The sequence below is a fragment of the Urocitellus parryii genome, chromosome 9, assembly GCF_045843805.1.
Source record: "Urocitellus parryii isolate mUroPar1 chromosome 9, mUroPar1.hap1, whole genome shotgun sequence".
Taxonomy (NCBI): Eukaryota; Metazoa; Chordata; class Mammalia; order Rodentia; family Sciuridae; genus Urocitellus; species Urocitellus parryii.
Window position 1 is genome coordinate 13,374,653 of NC_135539.1, and position 15,783 is coordinate 13,390,435.

The following is a 15,783-nucleotide window of genomic DNA, read 5'->3' on the forward strand; positions in this document are numbered from 1 at the left end:
AGGCCCCTGGAACCGCAGGCCCCTACTGCAGGGTGCAGACCTCTGTCGTCCTGCAGGTGGGTGGGCGGTGCTGCAGGAGGGGTGGGCCAGAGTCAAGGGATAGAGCTGCGGGGCACATCCTGGAGTGTCTTCACCAATACTTGGTGAAGTGCTTTTGATCCCCATTAGTGCCGTATTGACGGTCAGTGGCTCTCCTTTTTGGATAGTCCATTACTTATGATGTGAGAGGACAAAAGAAAAAAAATCCCAGTGTCCACCGAGGCAGCCGGTGGAGGTGGTGGGGTGGTCGAAGTGTTTACTGTCTGTGTAGGGTATTCTGGAGCCTTTGTCCCCAGAGTCAGAGAGTTGAGTTCAGTTCTGACCCCATGACTTGGTAGCTCTGGGACCTTGGGGGTGTTGTGTGACCCTCAGAGCCTTGTTTGTCACTTTCTATGTCATCAGAGTGCCCACCTTGCAGGATAGCTGCAAGGGTTGAACGAATTGATGGCTATGAAAGTGCTTCATAGTCCCGGACCTCTGTCCCTGGGGCTGCAAATCAATGACCAGAGGGCGGAGTCCAGCCTGCGGTCATGCTTGTCAGCCATGTGGTGATGGAAACGTCTGGAGTGAGTTGCCCACATTTAAAATTTGAAAACTGAAAACCCAAATTTGTGGCTCCCTTTGAAAAATCAGTTTTTGCCAGTGGGGCCCACATTCCATGACCTGGCCAGTTAGCCACACCTGGGAAGCAGCCCCTTGTCAGGCAGGTGCGTGCACTTCTTCAGCTCCCCTGGGCTCCTCTAGATGCATTAAACCCATTTCTGTTGCCTGCCTGGTTCCTCAGGCATCGAGGGAATGGCCTCTGCTCTCAAGATTTTAGTTATTGTCGCTGATGTCAGTGCACATGCTTTGGCTGGGATTTAGTAATGACGAGGCAAAGAATAGCCGCCATCTATATGTAGCCATCTACACCTCTCTGGGTGCCCAGTTTTTTGTTGTTCTGAAGCCCTTTATCAGCTGTCAGTCTCTGGGAATCCTCCCCCACCTCCACAAACCAGGATTTTTGAACCTTTTCCACTCAGGAGAACCTGACATTGAAAAGGCCACAAGCTAGGAAGTAGCAGAGCAAGATTTGAACCTGGGCCTGTTGATGCCAGAGCCTGCCTGCATGATCTGAGCTCAGCATGTTTGCACTGTGCTGTTTGCTCACTGTCACTGAGGGATGCAGCCCTGCATTCTATCTTGTGAGCTATAGCATCGTTACAGAAACCTCTCCTGTCTGCTCTTTTGTTTTCTGTGGTTTCTGTTACCTACGTCAACCTCAGTCCAAAAATATTAAATGAAAATTTCCAGGAAAAAAAAAAAAACATAAGTTTAAAACTGTGTGCCATTGTGGGAAGTTTGATGAAATCTTGCACCATTCTGCCTGGGAGGTAATTTGTCCCTTTGTTCAGTGTATCCACGCTGTATATGCTACCTGCTCTATATTCACTCACTAGCCTGAGTTTACAGATCACCTGTCTGGCATTACAGGGCTTGCATTCAAGTAACCCTTATTTTGCTAAGTAATGACCCAAAGCACAAGAGTAGTGATGCTGGTGGTTTGAATTTGCCAGAGAGAAGCTGTGAAGTGATTTCTTTAAGTGAAAAGGTGAACATTTTTAAGGAAAAAAAAAAATTGTAACCTATTATCTCATGTTGTTACAATTGTTCTATTTTAGTTCCTTACTGTATCTAATTTATAAAACTTTTTTGTAACTGCATACAGGAGAAAGCAGCATATACAGGATCAGGTACTGTTGGTGGTTTCAGGCATCACTAGGGGTCTGGGCACGTAACCTGGACACAAGGAGAATACTGTAACTGTTTGCCAGCTCCGGGTACATCAGCATGTTCAGCCTGAATAGCCAAGACTGAGAGCAGGTGAGCTCGCAGATGGTCAGATGGAGCACACACCTGAGCCATGCCCACCATGACTAGATCCAGTAAGACGACAGCTCCCGCCTGCCACTTAACTTGATTCAGATTGTTAACCTTTCATTCCACAACTTTTTTTTTTAATTGGTTCTTTTTAGTTACATCTGACAGTAGAATCCATTTTCACATAATTATACAAGCATGGAATAGATCTTGTAATTCAGACCCCAGCACCTCTCCTTCCCTCCCTCTCCCCACTCCCTGCCCCTTCCCCTTTACTGATCTTTTTACCATTTATGCATAACCACAACTTGTTTAAAATTTCAAATTTTTTTATTGCAGTAAGACCGCATGACATCTACCACTTTAACAAATTATAGCACGTGTATAACAATACATACGGTATTGTTGGTTGCAGGTACAGTGTTGGACAGCACGCCCCTAGAACTTAACGGAAACTGCCCCTGGAGTAGTTGCCCCGTTTCTCCTCCCCCTCCTGTGCAGACACTGTTGCTGCCTGATTCCCCACATGAGTGGACTCATGCTGTGTTTGTCGTGATGCTGGCTTATTTCACTTAGAGCATTCTTAGCCTGCAGCCCGCTTGTCACATGTTGCAGACGTTCACCATTTTTTAAGGGTAGATAGTATTCCATGGTATGTGTAGGCCACATTTCTTTATGCATCCATCTGTGGACCCAGTAGGTGGTTTCCACATCTTGGCCATTCTGATAGTGCCACAGTAAACACAGGTGTGCTCAGAGCTCTTCAAGCACCTGCCTTCTTTTGGGCATATACCTAACCACAGGATTGCTAGATCATGTAATTCTATTTTCAAGTTGTGTGTTTTTTCTTTGTTGGTTTTTTTTTTGGTGGAGGGGGTTGTAATAGGGATTGAACTCGGGCACGACCACTGAGCCACATATTCAGCCCTATTTTGTATTTAGACAGAGGGTCTCACGGACTTGCTGAGCACCTAGCTTTTGCTGAGGCTGGCTTTAAACTTGCAATCCTCCTGCTGCAGCCTCCCTAGTCACTGGGATTCCAGATATGTGCCTTTTAAGTTTTTGATGAACCTCAAAACTGTTTTCCATAGTGACTGTGCCATTTTACATTTCTACCAACAGTGTTCAGGGCTTTTTAAAAGGATGATTTGAAAAGCTTTGGTTCACTTCATTTGCTTAGAACTAAGTAGTTTTCAACCAGATAAAGAACCTGGCCTGTTTCATGTTCCTAATGCACAGGTAGGTATTCCCCAGACTGGCCTCCTTTCCTCTGCCAATGGTGAGCTTTTGGAGCATTCTGAAGCATTCTGCTTTGGGTTCAGTCTGTCAGTCTCTTGGTGGCCCACTTTGTCTGCAGAACAATCTTCTTTATGTACTTGAGCTGACACATTTCATTTAATGACATTTGGCTAGGCAAATAAAGTAGATTTGACCCAGGAAGTTTGGCGTCATAGTTTCAGGCTCCCCCCCCCCCCCCCGCCGCTTTTTTTTTGGTACCCGGGTCTGAACTTGGGGACAGTCGACCCTTGAGCCAGATCCCCAGCCCTGTTTTGTTTTGTATTTAGAGACAGGGTCTCGCTGAGTTGCTTTTGGACTTCACTGTTGCTGAGGTTCGCTTTGAACTTGCAATCCTCCTGCCTCAGTCTCCTGAGCCCCTGGGATTTCAGACATGCCCCACTGGGCCCGACTCGGCCTAATTTTGATTCAGCTGTAGTTGTAGGTATCAGAACATCATCATCCTCAGTTTTCTGACATTGATCATGGATGCTGCAGCAGGGAGACTTCTCTTATCCTCCTTTTCCTTGTGAGAAGGTCCAGCCATATGCCTAGCAAGGTGTCCAGGTCCCAAGCTTCCCTTGTTCAGTCTATCCCACAGATATCTTTGATCTGGGAATTGGGATGTGCACAAGAGGAAGGGACCTCACTTCAGAAGACAGATTTGATGTTAAACACACATTTAACACTGATCACAAAGAACTGCAGGGATCTCTGAGAGCCCCAGGGGAGATCTCTGAGAAAGTGCTGCTGAGCTGAGAGTTGAAGGAAGAGGCATAAGAGGTTAACCAGGTGCAGGGGGCTGGGAGGACATAGCGAGGGTAAAGGCCTCGAGGTGAGGAGGAGCACTGTGCACCAGAGGGGCTGTCCCCAGGAGATGCCAGAGCTTGGAGGAGGGCGAGCGAGCGAGCTTCGGGAGACACAGGGCCCAGGACCCATCGGCTGGCATTTGTCTCCTCTTTTTTTGTCACCAATGTTTCTTATTTCCTTTTCTGTTCTCCCGGCCCTTATGTCTGGCTCCTTTGCTCGAGGGCCTTATTTAATCATTTGTGCCTCTTACAATGAGCCAGCCCATAATAGTTCACGAATACTCAGAATAAAGCCTGTTTGTTATGCTTATTTCAGAGAAGTGGAAACTGAGGCTCAAAGCAGTTAGAGGGTCATCAGCTACTAAGTGGCCTGCCAGGATCTCCTCTCTGCCGCCATCTTGGCTGCCTCCCATCTTGGCTTCCTGGGAGTCAGTCATTTGGTTCTTGGGTATTCCTTTTCCTAAGGAGTGTGGCGGGGTGGGGGGACCTGCTGCTGGTGGAAGCCAGCTGGGTGCCCCTTGGGACCCACCTTATTGGTATTTGGTTGCTCTGCCTGGGAAGTGTCTTGCCAGGGGAAAGTGGGGGACCTTTCCCCCTGAAAGAGCCATCTGTATCCAGGACCTTCCTTCTTTAAAAAAATTCTGTATACCTCAGTTGGCACTGAGCCATCAAAGTGCCTTTTAAATGTCAACCACTGAAGCAGGGGTGTCACATGGGAAACTTGCCTGTATGCATATTGAAAATAACCCCTCACCCTTCGGTTGGGAGCAGAAGCTCACAGAAGTGGCTCCCTACGAACCTTGAATTCCATGTTACCCTTCGTTCCACCTGTTTGAAGGTGTGTGGAATGGTCCCCCATGAGGGGTTACAGCATTTGGTTGAAAGTAAATTACTAGAACATTCAGATTGTTATTCCCAGGGCAGATCCTTAAATAAAACGTCTTGAACATCCTCACAGCAGGACAAAGTAGCCTAATTAGGAGCTGTGAGTAGAGGCGCGTGGCGCCAAGTTGCCTGTGGAGACCAACTGAGTGGAGCAGCCAGGGTGCAGTTCCATAGGTGTCAACCCTGCACAGAAGGCCGTCCCCATCCCAGGCACTGCCATGCTGCGCGAGTCCCGCCAGTCGGCCACTCTGCCCGGCTCAGCTCTTGGTGTGCTCCATACCTGCTTCAGGGTGGTTGACTGCAGGGGGTGGGGTGGGGGGACAGGGGACATGCCTCGGAAGACATTGCCCATGGTTAGCAATGTCTTCTGGAGCCAGACTGCTGGGTCTGCATGTACCATCACAGTGACCTGGGGTCATGTGCCCTCCCTGCAGCTCACTTCCTGTCTGTGAAATTGGGGTTCACGGTGGTATCTTGAAGAGCTCCAGGAGCTGTTCTTATTTATTTTGTCCTGCTCTGTGCTGGGAAGACCAGCCTCTGGGGACTGTGTCCCCGGACCAGCCTTCCTCCCAGCTTCCACCTGTTTACCAGTAGGAGGCACTGCTGAGATTGGAGGGCAAGGTTGGGGTATCCGTCCCCCCATGCTCACGGGCCATGCTTCTTGGCAGTGGCTTTGTTCTTCCACCAAAGGCCTCATCTATGCCAGATGGCCTCACCCTGAGGATGCGACCAGCAACCACCACACCCCCTCCCCCTGACCCCCCTCCCAAGTGTCCAGACCCTGGGGCCTCACCTTGGTTGCCAGCTCCCTGCACAGTGGCCCTGGTTTTCAGATAGATACTCCTTTGTTCAGCCTTCCTCATTCAACCTGTCGAATGTGCCCCCTGTGTCCGGCTGGGCCCCAGGTGATGTGGCTGGATGGAGGGCGGGTTGGGCTGCGGTAGTGGGCTGCTCGCGGGGACGCTGGGCTGTATTCCTCGTGGGATGAGGCAGCTTTGGCAGTTCTGGGGAAGAGCCACGTGACCACACACCTTTTGGAACTGAATTGAACTTTTTCCCTGTCACATCACGACCAAAAAATGGTTCTGGAAACAGGCCGTTAAGTGACAGGTAGCTGCTTTCAGTTCCTTGGGCCTGAACGGGAGACTCCCAGCTGGTTCCCAGGCAGCCTCTCTGTTTTGCTCACCCTGCTCTTGGGTGGCGCGGCCCACGTGAACTAACTGGCACATTAATCCCCCGACAGCTGCTGGGGGAGGGGCTTTGGGTGTCTGGGGTGTTGATTTGGTTTGGGTGTTTCCTTCCTCCCGCTTCGTACCTAGGCTTATTTATCCGGGTTCGCCTCTCCACCAGGATCATCCTGAACACGGGGTCCTGTTTCTTGTTCGAGAGCTTCTCAATGTGATCCAAGACTACACCTGGGAGGACAGCAGCGATGACAAAATCCGCATCTACACTTGTGTCCTGCACCTGCTGTCCGCCATGAGCCAGGAGATGTACCTGTACCACATCGACAAAGGTAGCGGGTTCCCCTCCCTAGCCACACGGTCCTTGAAATTCAGGAAAGGCCATTTCAGTGTCTCCCTGACATCTCCCTGGTCTCTCATCTACCGTGTCCTCCTCGTCCAGGGCTTCACTGAATTTACCCATCTGGGACTTGCCTGAGTCAACTCACGAGTCCAGATTTCTGAGCCCCCTCCTGTCCCTTCTAAACAGAATCCCTAAGAAGAGAGTCTGTTTAACAAGCATCTGAGATCATCTTGACCATCAGATGACGTTAGATGGGTGTGCTGTAGGATAACCTGATGGTGGCGACATGCGCACGGGGACCAGCTTCTCCCAGCCTGTTGCTCCCCGTCTGGGCAGGACCCTCGGGAGAGTGTTTGTAACCTGCACAGGTGATGCTGAGGCCCTGTGCGCCCTTAGTCCCAGGTGCTGAGGAGGAGACCCTTGTTCCCCACCTGCTTCTGGCCGTCTTGAACTTCTGGTACAGGTTTGGGAACGGCCTCCTTATGTCCAGGGCATAACAGGACAGTCCTGATGCTGGACCCAAGTATCCTCCTGCTTGTCAGACCCTCAGTTCCAAATTTTGGTTTCCAAAAAATAGCCCGATTATTGAGTGCTTTGGCCTATGATTGTGAATGCTAAGGTTTTAAAAAAGTGTCGTTGTGCTTGGAAATTGCAGTGGACAAACTTGTGGTGCTAAGGGGGGCCTTCTGTGATGACCTCAGAGGCACTCTAGCTGGGATTGGGGGGCTGCTGATGGAGATGTAAAGATGGCTATGGTGACCAGAGCGCCTAACTGCTGCCAGGCCCTGCGCCAGAGCCCACAGGCCTCTCCTCCCTCAGTCTTCATGGTGCTGCCGTGAGGTGTTCTTGTCCCCTCTTTACATATGAACGAGGGGAGCCCCAGAGACATACGTGATCTGCTCTCAGGCTCCTGGCTAGGTAGCCATGGAAGTGAGTCCGCACCATACCCGGGGGCCTGTGTTACTCTGCTTCAGTTACATGGTGAGGTATTTTAATATGACTGTAACGTTCCTACAGGAAACGGTGCTCAGTGAGTTACAGGAAGTGCACATGCCCAGGTAGCCTCACCCAGATCAGGAAACAACACGACAAGCTCCCCTGGAGCCCCTGTGGCCGTTCCAGCCAGCACCACAGACCAGCACCACTCTCACTGCTGGCCTTACAAGTTAGCAGTTTTTGAGTCCCACGTAAATGACATCACTCTGCAAGCGTCCCTCAGTGTCTGATGTGCTAGGTGAAGCTTGTCGTGCGAGCCTGCAGCTGCTCCTCTTTGCAGGACTGTAGCACTCCGCAGTACCGACGCGCCATGGTTTCCCCCACCCTGTATGGTGGCTGCCTCCTGGTTCTTACGTGGGACCACTGTGTGTGATGCTGCTGCGGATGTCCTGGCACCACATGCCGTGGATGTTAGAGGACATCTCTCTCGGGCACACGCCTGGGATTGGGGTTGCTGGCTCATGGGTTTGCTTATTTTCGACTTTGCTACAAACTACCTCAAGGTCTTCCAAAATGGGCAGTTGCCATTCCCACTGGCATCGAGGAGGGTTCCATTCATTCTGTTGATAGGGTCCTTTTTAGCTTAGCCATTTTGATGAGTGAATAAGGTTAAGCATCTTTTCTTGGATTTGTTTACATTTTTCTTCTCCCTTTTGTGACATCCGAAGAAAGCTCTGAACGACACAAGTTTTAGGGCCACGCGGGGCCTGTGTACCTGTCGGAAGCAGGCTGCACCCCGCCCTCTCACTCCTTCCTTCAGTAGTTGTCCCAGGGTCAGATGGCCAGGCCCGAGTGGCAAAGGGAGCAAGGCTGTACTTGACAGGCAGGAGTCTTGTTTTCTAGCTTTTTAAAGATGCAAAGGGTGGATCTTCTGTCCCTCCTCCTCAGCCCAGCTGTGTTTACTCTGGCTGCACAATCATGACCTGACAAGTGTCTTAGTAGAAGAGAGACCCAGGAAGCCAGCAGGCTCCGCGGGGTTGGGGACTCTGTTCTCCCTGCTTCCCTCCCTGTTCTAGGCAGGCTTTTACACAACATTGACTCAGTTTTTGAAAGATCATTTTTGCATCAACAAAGGATAACTTGGCTGCTTTCTTTGTAGATTAATAAAAAGAACATTCTGACATTACCTACAGCAGTAGCTCCAGTCCTTCAGGCCAGCTTGCAGGAGTGTGGGTGTGATGTGGAAATGAAGTCTGTTCCAGGACGCTGGGTGTCCATTTGTGGAGCATTGTCGTTGCTAGAAGAGTACACCCAGGTCTTCACTCTTCCACGTCACCCGCCAGGCTCTTAAAGCGTTTGTGTTCATGATCCCTGGGTCAGAGATCAGAGGCTATTCTTGGTGGCCATTTGCGAGGGACATTTCTCCCTCCCCTCCCCCAGAGCCATGTCTGGACTCACAGCCCCATTCAACACCCTGCCCTGACCTGATTAATTCTGATTTGCAAACCCATCCTCTTCTCTCTCCCTCTGTGACTGCCAGATGTTAGCACAGATAAAACCCCCTCCCCCTCTTTTTTTATTTTTTTAAACTCTAGTGAATTGCCTTCTGAGCCTCTCACTGATTCCACAGTCCATCCAAAGCCCAGATTTGTGGATCCCATGATCCCTGAACTGCCCCTGCTGGCACTCGGCACTCCCTGTATGCTTGCCTGCTTGTGTCTGTGTGGCCTGAGGGCTGTGTGCTCCTCTGCAGGGGCAACACCAGTTGCTCTTGTCCCCACTGCAACTCCAGTTCTTAGCTCAGGAGTTGGTGCAGAGCAGGCTCTTTCCGTAGATGCTGTGTGTGTGAGAGTGGCTGAACCACCTGCTCTGAACACACCCTGGCCCCTCCCTCTCCTCCAGAGCTGGGCTGATCAGAATTCGAGCAGACTCATCCCAGAGGGAGACTGGGAATTCACACCAGAACTATTCTGGTCCTCAGCAGCAGACATGAGAAATTTCTTCTTCAACTGCAGTTTTGCCACTCTGTAACTCGGACTCAGATTCTTCTGGTAGCTGCCTTCTTTCCAAGACAGCAGCTGAGCTCGGCAGTGGGAGCCACCTCAAACCCTGGGCTTACCCCGTAGCCCAGGTCAGTCACTCCCAAGAACATCATGAGTACCTGCTAAGGAAGCAGTCAGCCTGGAGGTCCCCAGGAGGGTCCCCCTGGATGACCAGCACAGGATGAGATCAGATCATCTCTGCCTGCAGACAGAGGAGTTAAGGAGCAAGGAGGCCAGCGCGCTCTCATTCTTAGGCAGTGTGTCTACAGCTTGCCTTCAAATGGTTCAGCCGAAAAAAGTGGCCAGCCAGCCAGGACTGGCACACCAGTAGCCGAATGTTAAGGCTTGGTGATTCTCAGAGGCAGGCAGATTCACTGCAGTGGGGTTTTTCAAAATAAAAGGCTGGTGAACATCTGTTGTTCCTCAAATGTCAACTGGCAATGAACAGAAAGCGGCCCTGGAACTATTTGCCATCAGTTAGCTAACTGATGTGTGCTTACACCTGCCCGTTCCCCCAAAAGATTCAAGGAAGCTTCCAGGAAATACACAAGATAATGAAATGTAATTTTAAAAATTTAAATTAGTTCCTAGGAAATTATAAATTGGGAAATGTATATGTACTTGTTTATTTGCTATATGTAGGGGCTTTGCTATGTGTGCTGTTTGGTTCCTTTAATATACTGTAGCTCTTAGTAAATCTGTTTGGAGGGTATAGATCATGTGCTTTTATCGCCTCCATGGTGCCTTAACAGTACCACAAAGCATTCAAATTGGTGGACTTTTTTTGCTTCTCCTCTCATTACAATAACCACCAGCTTAAGGAGTATTACATACATGCATCTTTGAACATCTGTTGGCTTATTAGGAAGATTTTTTTCTTATTGGTGAATCACAATCATACATAATAGTGGATTCATTGTTACATATTCATAAACAATATTTCTTAGGATAAATTTCTTGGGATGATTTTCCTAAGTCAGAAGAGCTAGACTTGTTAAGACTTTTTCCTTTAACATTTTTTATTGATAAAAGGTGCATAACATAAAGCTGATTTGTGTACTTAATAATTTTATCAAGTACATACACACTTACCATCACCATTATCCATTTCCAGAGTTTTTAATCTCAACTGAAATCCTGTACCAAGTATTAGCTCACCATTCCTCCCAGCTTCCGGCCCCTGGTGACCTCTGTTCTACTTTGTCAATATGAACCTGCCTGTTCCAGGAACCTCCTGTGAGAACTGTGAAGCGTTGTCCTTTTGTGTCCGGCGTATTGCCCTTAGCTCTTGCCAGTGTCAGTTTCATTCCCTTTTAAGGCTGATTGATCTCATTGGATGTGCCACATTTTATTTATCCACTCATCTTTTGATACACTTGAGTTGTTTCCACCTTTTTTTGGTGGGGGGGGTTACTAGGGATTGAACTGGGGGCCACTCAACCAATGAGCCACTCCCCAGCCCTATTTTGTGTTAGAGACAGGGTCTCACTGAGTTGCTTAGGGGCCTCGCTGTTGCTGAGTCTGGCTTTGAACTCGCGATCCTCCTGCCTCAGCCTTTGGAGCCCCTGGGATGACAGGTGTGTGCCACTTCACCTGTTTCCACCTTTTGGCCAGAGTGAATGTGAGCATTGGTGTTAAGAGTCCCAGCTTTCGGTTCCTGGGGGCATTTATCTGGGCTAGGAATTGCTGGTCCCATGGTAATTCTGTGTTTAACTGAGGACTGAGATGTTTTCCACGGCAGCGTCACCCTGTTATAATCACCACCAGCCAAGCACAGGGTTCCAGTTTCTTCGCTTTCTCACCCACGCTTGTTGTCCACGTTTTAACTTAATTTTTTTTAATTATAATCATCCTAATGGTATGTAGCAGTAGAGGAAATTCTTCAGCCTTTTCATAATAATTTCTCCCCTATTACAATTCCACCAATAGTTTTCCCAGATTCTTTCAAACCTTCGTTCGTATAAATAATTTTTCTCTAAAAATTCTTCTCTGTGTGTGTGCGGGGGTGGGGCACTGGGGATTGAACTCTGGGGCACTTGACCACTGAGCCACATCCCCAGCCCTATTTTGTATTTTTTAAAATTTAGAGACACAGTCTGAGTTGCTTAGTGCCTCGTTTTTGCTGAAGCTAGTTTTGAACTTGTGATCCTCCTGCCTCAGCCTCCTGAGCCTCTAGGATTTACAGGTGTGTACCACCATGCTGGGCTAAGAAAGTTGTTCTCTGATTACTAATGAAGTTGATTTTTCTTTTTGAAATTTTTGGCTTATTCCGTATTTGGATTTTTTTTCTTTTTAAAAGTTGCCTCTTTTTTTCCCACTTAAATATTGTCCACATAAATGTATTTTTTATTCAGATGATTGAGGTATTTGCCAGTTTCCTATTAGGGTCACCTTAAAAGCTCAGAAGCCATCCCTGAACACTGTACTTTCGCTTTTTCTTGGTCCTCTTGGAGGGGTCTGTTGGACATGACCCGTTTCTGTTGCTGGTAGCCAGCAGGGTGACTTTCTCTGCAGACGCCTGCAGGTGGCTGGACCACAACAGGACCACCCACCGTGGCTCCCTTTCAGCCTTCCCTTCTGCAAGTGAGACTGCACTTCTTCCCTGTCCAGCTTCACAGCCCTCCTGTGTTTCTTACATTGTCTCCTGTGAACTGTGGGACAGAATCCTTCCCACGTTATCCTAAGAGTAATGAAATGAGGAAAGAAGAGCAGCACCCATTACACTCCAGCAGAGAAGCGCTGGCCACGCTTGGTTTATGCAGTGTCCCTGACCACGGAGCTGCAGCGTCCTTGGCACAGGGGCTGCACTGCGCCCTCCTAAGGTACAGGCATGGCTGCTAGTTTGTCGGATGTCCCACATCTGGCACAGTGGCCTAAATCGTAGGCTCCTGCCACACTGGAAGTAGCAGGAGCTGCCCCTGTACTTCCTCCTGACTGCTGAGCCCTGCCCCGGCTCTAGAAGTGCCCACACTGACAGGCTGTGCCAGGAGAGCACCAATCGCGCACCCTAGAGAGAAGGGGAGAAGCCCCCCGTGTGGAGGAAAGCATGAACTCCCGCAAGGCAGAGGCTGTGGTTCATTGTGGACTTAGCTTTGTGGCCAGCTGGTGCCAAGCTGCCAGGAAGCGGGGCTGGGCTGGGCGTGGTAGAGTGCTTGCTTAGCACGACCGAGGCCCTGGGCTCCATCTCCAGCCCTGCAAAGGAATGTCGTGTTTGCAGCAGGGGCCGACTGAATAGGTTCTGGTCTGTCCTACAGAGGAACATGTTCAGCCATTACAGGGCTGAGCTGACACCAGGTAGCTCCAAGATTTATCAGTAAGTGAAAAGCCAAAGTGCAGAACGGCTCACTGTGGCGTCTCTGCCCTTCCCTTACCCAGAGGAGACCACACCTTGCATGAAGGTGAGTGACGGGAAGGAGACAGGAGCACACTCTCGGGCTGTCCTTGGCTGCATGGGAGGGACAGTGGTTGTCACCAGAGGTGACCAAGCAGAGTGTGGAGGACTTTTTGGCAAGAGACATCGTCAAAGTGATGTGAGCTTTGAAAGAAGTTGACCTGGAGAACTTAATGACGGTCAAGGTGCCTCTGGTTGTACCGACAAGGCGGGGGCTTACAGGGGACTGGCGGCACCATAGTGGCTGAGCCTGTGTCCCGTGTCCTTCCCTTTGCTGACTTCCTAGTTAAGGGTCTTGGCTGGGACTGCCTCTGAGCCCATCCGTGAGGGGAGGTGACGCGCATCTCGTTCATGTGCAGCTTTTGAGGCTGTACAGTGACATGGGTGAAGCCCTTAGTGGGCAGGCAGCTGCTGCCTCCCTCTCCACCCAAGGCCTGGGGCCAGGGTGACTTCCACACCCCCGGGGCTGTGGCACACATTCTTCTCAAGGCCAAGTGCTTGTGATGCCCAAGGCCCATGGGAGAATTTGACCATTCCCATTTGCCCTGCCATGATTTGCTGCCATCTGCTGAAACCGTGTGACACTTGGCTGTTCCTCCTGCTGGCCACAGGCCTGGGTCGGTCTGGCTGCCTTTTTAAAAATTTCCTTTTGCCCATATGCTGGGGATCCAAGCAGTGCTCTGCACTGAACCCATTCCCCCGCCCCTCTCTGTCTCTCTCTCACGCGGCCCAGTGGACTCCAACGACAGCCTGTACGGGGGAGACTCCAAGTTCCTGGCTGAGAACAACAAGCTGTGTGAGACTGTGATGGCCCAGATCCTGGAGCACCTGAAAACCCTGGCCAAGGACGAGGTAGGTTTCCCAGGAAGTTTGATGATGGAAGGGAAACCGTTGCACCCAAGTTGTGTTCACACAAACACACTTCCTCTAGCACTCTAGGGCCTGCACGCCTGTCTTCTCTGCATGAACCGCGCCTACTCTGGGCTTCCCCTTCTTGTCATCCTGATCTGACACCTTCTGAGGCCCCCCCTTCCCACGTAGCCAGCACCCACCTGCCCCCCTGTGGACTGCCTCTGCTTCCACACCCCTCCCCCCCCCCACTTGAGGGGAGCTCTGTGGGAGCAGGGACCTGCTGTGCCAGGATGACCAGATGTCTCGGGTCTGACCTCTGGGTCTACCTGTCACATCTTACCATCCCTCACACAAGCCCAGGTACTCCAGCAGGACGTGGTGAAGGACTAACTCCCTCTCTGAGCTCTCCTGTGTGCATACTGGCCCGACAGACGTTCTCACTAACCAAAAGGAAAACTGAGGCACAGGGAAGTTTGTTTATCCAGAAATCCCTGGGGTTCTGATAGGACAGGTCTAACCCGTGCCTCAGGCCGTCCTCTTTAGTACTCTCTGTCCTGCCCAGCTAAGGCCTGGCCACCTACCTTCAAGGAGTGGCGCGTGTCTCTAATGACAACAGGAGGTGTCCAGCCTGGCGTTACCCTTCAGAGTGATGTCGAGGGTTTGCGTGCTGGCTTCATTTCTCACCACCGTCCTCTAGAGGAGAAAACCGAATCCTACAGCAATAGCTATGGGATTCCTCAAGGCAGTTTTCTGGAAGCCATGCTCTTATCCATGAAATGGGTTGTTACCACATGCTGTGGCTACTTTCAGAGCGTGTGTCCCTTGTCATCCACAAAGCAGATGATTGAGTTCAGCAGGTTCCATACAGTATGACCTCATCAGCTGTCTGGCTCCCTTCACAAGTTACTGTGGCTTCTGCTTTTGCACCTTTGGTCCAGATGTGTGGATCCCACAAGCCCTGTCTCAGCCCAGCCGTGACACTTGGCCAGGTGCTTAGGCACAGACTAGTCTGTCATTGTGGTCAAGGTGGAGGCGCAGGAGTTGACAGCACCACAGAATCTGACCTGCTCTCTGGCCCACCCCTCATCCTCCCCTGGATTGGCAGCATGGCCCTGACCTTCCGCTCCCTGTGATCTTCCAAACCTTGGTCTTCTGCTCTGAGCTGCTCTGAGCTTTTATTCCCACCTAGATGTCGCCCGATGGCCCACGCCTGACCTCATCTTGCAGGAAAAACCTGTTGTCCCTTGCAACACCCCCTCCCCACACCTGAGAGGATTTTGGCTCCTCTATTCCCAGGGGCTTCCCACCCTCCTCCCCTCCCTCCCGCTGCCTTCCCACCCGTGTCTTCCTAGAGTCTCTTTCCCAGGTTTTGCTCCTATACCCTTTTGAAGTTGTCCAGTTTGAAGAAAAAACAAGCTCAAACTGGATTTTCTTACTTCCAAGCTGTATGCAGTGACACTCCTGCCATGTCCTTTCCCAAACCACCAAAATATATAGCACACATAAAACGCAGTCCCATCCCACTGCCTGCGGGAATTGGTTCCAGGACCTCACGAAGGTACCAGTCTTCAGATGCTGCTGTCCCTTGTGTAAGCTGCATAGTACTTGCATGTCACCTACACACGTCTTCCTATTTTCTTCAATCTTTTCTAGATTACTTGTAATCTATAACAACATGTAAATGCCATGTAAATACCTTGTTAGGGTTCTCTAGAGGAACAGAATTAACAGGAAATATAAAAGGGGGACTTACAAGATTGGCTTACATGACCAGAAGCTGGGTAGTCCCCAGTGGCCCTCTGCAGGCTGGAGAGCTGGAGGGACCAGGAGCTGCGCAGTCCCAGAGGCTGAAGCCCCAGAACAGGTGGGATCAAGGTGGTACCCTAGGCTGAGACCAAAGGCTTCTGGAGAATCACTGCAGAGTCCTCTTTGGAAAAGTGAAGAAGCCAGAGTCTGACAATCACAGCAGCAATCAAGAACCAGTTTAAGAAGAAAGGAGCTTGCACCTGCTGCTGCTTCCTTGTTCTTCCAACTTTATTCCATCCAAGCCATCATCCTATAGGATGGTGCTGCCCACACTTAGGGAGGGTCTCCATTTCAGTAGGCTACCCCACATGCCAGTCATTCCTAGACACACCCTCATTGACACACCCATAAGCCCATTAAT

General features: G+C 50.3%; 1 protein-coding gene across 2 annotated transcripts in view; it reads left to right on the plus strand.

The window, feature by feature from the left end:
- Vps35l (VPS35 endosomal protein sorting factor like) overlaps positions 1-15,783 on the plus strand; it is a 99,246-nt gene that overhangs the window by 80,752 nt on the left and 2,711 nt on the right. For both annotated transcript variants that reach the window (XM_026402461.2, XM_026402462.2), the window contains 2 exons: positions 6,219-6,384; positions 13,498-13,616. In XM_026402461.2, coding sequence (XP_026258246.2) covers positions 6,219-6,384; positions 13,498-13,616 — 285 coding nt within the window. The remainder of the gene's footprint in view (positions 1-6,218; positions 6,385-13,497; positions 13,617-15,783) is intronic.